General features: G+C 51.9%; 1 protein-coding gene and 1 long non-coding RNA gene across 2 annotated transcripts in view; one reads left to right on the forward strand and one right to left on the reverse strand.

The window, feature by feature from the left end:
- The window catches only part of LOC102501336 (uncharacterized), a 12,531-nt gene extending 7,565 nt beyond the window's left edge, over window positions 1–4,966 (forward strand). Inside the window, exon 4 of the long non-coding RNA XR_001371228.2 lies at window positions 4,892–4,966. This is a non-coding gene — a long non-coding RNA (uncharacterized LOC102501336). The remainder of the gene's footprint in view (window positions 1–4,891) is intronic.
- Window positions 4,967–5,426: 460 nt separating this feature from the next.
- The window catches only part of SPACA7 (sperm acrosome associated 7), a 14,142-nt gene continuing 12,290 nt past the window's right edge, over window positions 5,427–7,278 (reverse strand). Inside the window, exons 5-6 of the mRNA XM_006159651.3 lie at window positions 7,026–7,106; window positions 5,427–5,543 (exon numbers count right to left, since the gene is read on the reverse strand). Coding sequence (XP_006159713.1) covers window positions 5,482–5,543; window positions 7,026–7,106 — 143 coding nt within the window. The 3' untranslated portion in view covers window positions 5,427–5,481. The remainder of the gene's footprint in view (window positions 5,544–7,025; window positions 7,107–7,278) is intronic.

Raw genomic sequence — 7,278 nt, forward strand, 5'->3', positions numbered from 1 at the left:
CCCCGGGGGACCGGAAGGCCATACCCCCGGGCCGCCCGCTGGCCCAGGAGCCGCCTCCTTACAGTGTCTGGACACTCCCGAGTGTATCCCGTATGCTGTTATGGGCCTCACTTGCTGGAGCTGCTCCAAGTTAACGGAATGATTTAGCGAGTACATCAGTGTAAAAGGGAAGTACTGTGGGGCTGCATTAGCGATTTTTATTTAATCAGGGGTTAAAAATAATTTAAAATAATTTATTTACCTTTCCTTATTTATCTAAATCTGACCAGATAGGGGCAGTAAGAGAGAGAGAAAGTGAGCAAGCTAGCTGCCGGGTCCAGGACTGGAACCATGGGTAGTCATATGGGAGTCCAACTTCCTTAACCACCACACCACCTAGCAGCTGTAAGGATTTAAATGTTTATCATTAGTTTGCTGCCCCCCCCATTTATTCATAGAGCTTTCTAAAGAACCTTTAAAAAATCCCTCTAAATTGCTTGTGAAGGAGTGTATAAACTGTATGCCGATGGATGCGCTGGGTGTAGTAGTCGCTGGTCATGTGACTTCTGAGCACTTGAGATGTGGCTAGTGAGGGGCCAGCAGGTGGCATGGTGGTTAAGGGTGCTGGACTCCCACAGGGCCGACCGCGGTTCCAGTCCCGGACCCAGTGGCTTGCTTTTCATTCTCCCCACTCCCACCCCCCAACACTCTGTCCCTCTCAGGTCAAATTAAAATAAGTAAAGTTTAAAAAAGAAATGTGGCTAGTGAGACTGAAGAACTGAATCAGAAATTTCCCTAAATTTAATGTTAAAAAATCTGATTAGGTTATGGATTTTTTTTTAATTTGCCAGAGGGCATATGCACTCACCACAGAGAGAGAGAGGCCCCCGGGACGTGACGACGCCAAATCTCCTCCTGCATTTCTCCATCCCTGTGGGATTTTGGACACTCACGCAGTCTGGTGCATCTTTCAAGTTGCTGGGCCAGGATCTGAAGTGCGTGGTCAGTCGTGTGGGATCCAGTTCCTTTAGTCACCAGGCCACGAGGCGGGCCCAGTTATGGGGAAATTGTAAGTATGTTTCGAGCAATTTAGACAAGTACAACAATTCTTTCAGCTGCACACGATGCGAAACCGGAATGCAGATCATATATTCTCAGTGCAAGTTTCGTGGTTCAGCTGAGATGGGCTGTAAGGGTTAAAGACATGCTGAATTTCCAATATTTCGTAAGAGTAGAAAAGAAAATACCTCATTAGTAATTTTTTTCTTTTTTTTTTTGAGCAGTTTTTGCTATAGGGCGTGTGTGCTCTCCAGAAAGACAGAGACAGAGAGACAGAGTGAGAAATCACCCCGTGTGATTCAAATCATGGCCCCATCAGCTTGAAAACATGCTGTGTGTGTGTGTGTGTGCGTGTGTGTGTGCGTGTGTGTGCGTGTGTTTTCAAAATCCCAGCACAAGGGAGAAATGGAGAAGGGGCTGATGTGACCACACCCCACCGAGGGAGTTTTCTTCTCCTTCCCCTTCTCTCTGGCAAGCACGCCTGCTCTCTGGCAAAAACAAAAACAAGAACAAAAACAAATAAATAAACAAAAAAATTCAGCATTTCCAAAATTTTGCAACAAAATAAACTTACATGAATTTGTCACATGTTTGAGCAGAATCTAATTTGAGGCTCCAAGAAAGATAAGGCATCAATCTGAAAAGTGTCTCTTATTAGAGCAACATGAATTCTGTTAAAATTGAAACAAGAATAAACACCAAATTTATAGTGAAGCTTGTTTGGGAGAATGGTGCAATCATTGGTGTCTCATGAAACGTTGACAGGGATAAAATCCCCCCAGAATCAGTGGTTTTCAAACAGATGAGGCCCGTCAGTCCCCCCACGTGGGGGCCTCTCCTGGGCGGCTGCCACCCAACCGCCCCGCACCTGCCGCCTGTCTCTCTTACTCAGGGCCTGCTCTCCTGGTTCCCGGTGCAGTCAGTGGTACCTTTTTTTCTTCTTTTTCATTACGCCCTGGGCATCTGAACATCGTGGTCATGGTTCTGTATTCTATTCAGGCCTCTGGGCAGGCAGTGACCCTGCTATTATTCCAGGTAGGCATGAGGGGTGCTTCAGCCCCTGCCAGGCCTGCTGTCGTGGGGTAGGAGCAGGGCGGAACTCAGCGGCGACTCGGACAGCCTCACCGACCCTGGATGAGAATGGACAGTCAGCAAGCTGCCAGGGACTCGGTTTGTTGACTCAGCTGTTTCTGAAGCTGTCACAGATTGTACACATTTTTGTGTGGTCAAAATTATTGGGACTTGGACCAGCAGTTAGCGTAATGGGTATGTTGCTGGACTCTCACGTAGTCGACCACGGTTCGAGTCCCTGACCCGGTGGCTTAAACTCATGCCGGGCGTGTGTGTGTGTGTGTGCCCAAGATCCCAAGAGGAGAATGGAGGAGAAGGGATTGTGACGTGGCCATCCCCCCTGGGGGGCGATTTCTCGCTTTCTGTCTCTCTCTCTCTCTCTGTCTCTCTCTGTCTGTCTGACAAGCGCACGCGCCCTATAGCAAAAACCTCTCCAAAAAAAAGAAAAAAAGATTATCGGGACCAGCAGACAGCATAATGGTTCCATCACTGGACTCCCACGTAGTCGACTGCAGTTCAAGTGCCGACCGGCAGCTCCAGACAAGGAACTGTGATGCGACCATACCCCTGCCGGTCTCTGTCTCTCTGGTGAGCACATGTGCCCTATAGCAAAAATTACTCTATTAAAAAAAATGAAATAATTCGACTTTCAAAATTTGAAAATTACTGTAATGAGAGGTGTTATAAGATTAAAGACAGAACAAAGGAAGAAGGGACCAGGAGGTGGCGTAGTGGTTAAGGCACTGGACTCTCACATGGCTAACCATGGTTCAAGTCCCAGACCCAGTGACTTGAAAATCATGCCAGATGTGTGTACATGCCCCAAATCCCAGGAGGAGAGTGGAGGAGAAGGGATTGTGGCATGGCTATGTCCCGTGGGGATTATTCCTCACTCTCCTTCTCTCTGTGTCTCTCTAGTGAGAGCACGTGTCCTATGATGAAAACCTAAAATCAAACCAAACGAGAGAGGGCACAGGTCGAGCACACCTGTCCGACTTACAAGGAGAGAATAAAAGGGATGTCTCAGTGTCTCGTCATCTAGCGGCAGTGCTGCGTGTCAGAGTGCCCCTGTGGAGGCCCCGATGACATCAAGGGAATCTGACTAGCCAGCGGTGACCAGTCAGCCCTGGTCATGATTCTAGACCTTAATGGGAAGAGTCTGGCCTCTTGGCTGGAAGGCCAGGACTGGAGCATCGATCACTACTGCCCACGGGCCACGAAGCGGTGTGACAGTGAGTCAGTGAGTGTTATCTCCAAGCCCTTGTCCACGCACATGAGGGTACCTCCAAAGTGTGCTGCAGTGGTAACCCTCTAATACTAACCCACGGGAGAAGGTCTGAGAGTCACACCCCAGGCCCTCTCAGTAGGCACGCACCTGCATGTGTTCCAAATGGCCGTCCCCACACAGGTTCTCTGTTAGGAACCCCTCGGTCTTCACTGTACAGCTGACTGGGAGACCCCAGGTAAGAGACGCTAGGATTTTGTGTCTCTTAAGAGGAGTGTGCAGAGACCAGCAGTTAACGTAATGGCTATGTCACTGGACTCCCACGTAGTCGACCGCGGTTCGAGTCCTGGACCCGTTGGCTTAAAACTCACGCCGGGCATGAGTGCATGCGTGCCCAAGACCCCGAGAGGAGAATGGAGGAGAAGGGATTGCAGCATGGCCATCCCCCCTGGGGGGTGACTTCTCGCTTTCTGTCTCTGTCTGTCTCTGTCTGTCTGGCGAGCGCACATGTCCTATAGCAAAAACCTCTAAAAAAAAAAAAAAAAAAAAAAAGAGGAGAGTGCAGCCAATGGTTACAAATAAAATGGCAGGATCTGGCTCCGTTCCCAGCTGCCTCCGTCGATGGTGACTTAGGAAGGATAACCCGCTGCTAGGCCTAGACAGAATCTGCCCAGGGTTGTTCTACCGCACGACCATGAACTTCTCCGAATCCGCCTTTCTGGAGAAGTTGACCAATCATGCGTCTGAGCCCCACTCCTGCCTTAGCCCGGGCTCGCCCCTCCGCTCAGCACAGGCATGCTGACCACTGCCAGAAGCTGGGATACAGAAACTTGGAAGAAACGTTGACAGTCACTGCTAGAAAGATTCTCGCCATCCCTCCAGAAAACACTGGCCAGCCGTCTGAGCAGCTCGGGCGCTGCTGGGAAGGCCATCTGTACACGCGCTGCACCGGCTCCCAAACAGCTCCCGTTCTACCTCAGCCGCAGCCTCTGCGCTTGCTCAACTGGAATTTCAACGCAATAAAAATCGCTTGAAAGTGGGTCATTCAGAGGGGACTGGAAAAAACTGGAAAGCAGAATGTGAGCTCTGGCTTTCCATGAGCATCAGCCGTGTACACTCTGGAATGCTATTTCACCCCACCTCACAGAGACTCAGGGAGCACTCTCCGAGCTCCACTAGGCAGTGAAATTCCTGTGTGCTTGCACCCGTCAATACGTCCATGTGCATCTTCCTCTTTGAAAAAAGACTGATTTTATTTAACTTTACTTACTCGTTTTAATTTTATCAGAGAGGGACAGAGTGAGAGAGAGACAGAGAGGGAAAGTGAGGCAGTGAGCTGCCAGGTCTGGGATTCAAACCGCGGTCAGCCATGTGGGAGTCCAGCACCCTTAACCACCATGCCACCTGCCAGCCCCCCCTGTGCATCTTTCAAAGTACTGCAGGAGGAGGAAGGTGTGAGAGGAATGACTTTCAGGTGGGGGAGTCACAAGCTGAGGGTCGGCGTGGCTGTCCACAGGGTGCCAGGCATTTACTCTGCCCTCGTTCTGGGTGTTTTAGAGTCACATTTGAATTCACGGGCCGCGTATGCTGGATTGCCCCCCAATGCGGGTGAGCGCCACCACAACACCGAAGGCCTGACGGAACAGAGACTGGCCTGCCCCGTCAGAGGGAAGCCCCGAGCTGGGACACAGGCTTTCTCCTGCTTTCAGACTTGAACGGACATCCGCCGTCTGGGAGTCCAGCTTGCCCACCGCAGATCTTGGGGCTTGTTGGATACCATAGTCATTGAGCGCATTCTCTGTTACACGTCTCCTCACAGACGTGCACACACGCACACACATGCGTGCACACACGCACACACACACTACTGGTCCTCATAAGCAGGATGTGGTGAAGTTCTCCAGCGTACCCTGTGACAACAGCAAGCTTTGGAGGCTCTTCATTCTCAGGTTCAATTTGTTTAAGAAAAAACCCACGTCACCTCTAACTTAGTATCTAAATACGTTCACTTTATTCAGCGCTCCTTGAGTAAAACAGGTCGCTCTGCAGAATGGCTGACAGTTGTGTCGTTTTCCTTCCAAGGGCGGGATGAGGGGCAGTTCCTCAAAGCCTCGCAAGGCCAGGCTCACCCTAGGGTCCGTTTCCCCTTAGTTCTGTCTGACGCCCAACTTATTTTTATGCATAGTCATCTTTTTCTTGAGGTGATTTTCTGTTTGGGAAGAGGAGACTTTCTTGAGAAACCGGGCGTTCGGCGTCTCAGGCCCACTCTCCCATCTGCTTGCGTGGCTGAGTGCCATGGGGCATGTGTGGCTGGGCACACAGGACTCCCTCCCTGTGGGTTTCTGACCCACGACCCACGTGAAAGCCTTCCTCAGCTGCCCCAAGTGCCCCCACGGACGAGCCCTGAGCACTCTGGGGTGCCCAGAGCTGTGCAGAGCACTCTGCAGACACCTTATCTGCCCCCTCAGTGCAGGGGGGGACTGTGGCTGTAAGAGGAAGAAGCCAAGGCTTCCCAAGGTCTCCCCAAGGTCACACGGCCCGTAGGGGCTGAGCTGGGGGTTGAACCTAAGTCAGACTGCGTCTGAAGCCTGTGCTTGTAGCCTGCCTCTGATCCCGCTGAGAGTCTGACCCCTGTTCTATGCAGACAGGACAGAGATGGGAAACCCTCATTCTGAGCCTCCCAGGAAGGCACCGGGTGACTGCAGGAGGGAGCCAGCAGGGAGGTCTCTGCGGGAGGGCCAGCAGGAGTAGCACAAGTCTTTTTTTTTCTTTGAGAGGTTTTTGCTATAGGGCGCATGCGCTCACCCGGAAAGACAGAGAGACAGAAAGACAGAAAGGGAGAAATCACCCCCCAGGGGGGATGGTCACACCGCAATCCCTTCTCCATTCTCCTCTCGGGATCTTGGGCATGCATGCACACGCGCCCGGCGTGAGTTTAAGCCACCGGGTCCAGGACTCGAACTGCGGTCGACTACGTGGGAGTCCAGCGACATAGCCATTCTGTCAACTGCTGGTCCCAGGAGCAGCCCAAGTTTGAATGCAGACAGCTCCCCTGGCAATACTCGGAGTGGGCGAACAGGCAGGTGAGGAAGCCTCGCAAGGCCAGGGCTGACAAAAGGGCATGGAGGAACAGAAGGAAGGCGTGGCCTTAGATGACTGGCAGTGAGTGAGGGAAGGCACAGAAGAAATGCGCAGGATCCTTGGGATGCCTGGGTAGGGGGACAGGAGGAGCCAGAGGCCAGGCTGGACAGAGGAGGACCGAGTGAAGGGAGAGCCGGGCAGCATGGGGAGGGCCGGGCAGCATCGGGCACGAGCTGTTCTATTTAGTCTGTCCCATCGACTGCCTCGTTTCCACTGCGTTCTCCCTCAAAACCTACAGGGACTTTGGGCTGGGCCAGGCTGCGCCAGGCCGGGTCTCCTTCCTTCCCTCACAGGCAGCCAGCTGTGAAGCCCATTCTTCCATGTCAAGGACTCTCCATCCATTGCTGTCAAGCGCTGCTGGGGGCCCCAGGACCTGCAAGTCCCCACCGTCACTCGAGGAGCATCTAATGGCTATTACTCCAATACAGACCAGGCCCTGCTCTACCTGCAGCCACTCAGATGGGCCCCTGCCCGCCCCTTCCCCACAGGGAGCTCAAGACCCCACCTTTTTCCATGTTCTGCTATCAACAGGGTCCCAAGTTCCAATTACCTAAAGCTCTTCGGAGACTGACAATGATTTTTTCCAGAGATGATAGGCTTTTAATTTGGTAAAGTGTTTCTCTATCCTCCTCTGCAGCAAAAATTAAGAACAATGATCAAAATGTGACAATTATGGTTTAAGTGCAAACTCTCACTTTTTCCTTCAACCTGGCTGTCTGGCTCTGGACCTTGGGCTCGTTACTTTCACCCTCGAAGACCCAGTGGGCCACCGTGAACCTTCCATTCCACTCCTCACCAGCTCA

Source organism: Tupaia chinensis, unplaced genomic scaffold, assembly GCF_000334495.1.
Source record: "Tupaia chinensis unplaced genomic scaffold, TupChi_1.0 Scaffold000644_1, whole genome shotgun sequence".
NCBI lineage: Eukaryota > Metazoa > Chordata > Mammalia > Scandentia > Tupaiidae > Tupaia > Tupaia belangeri.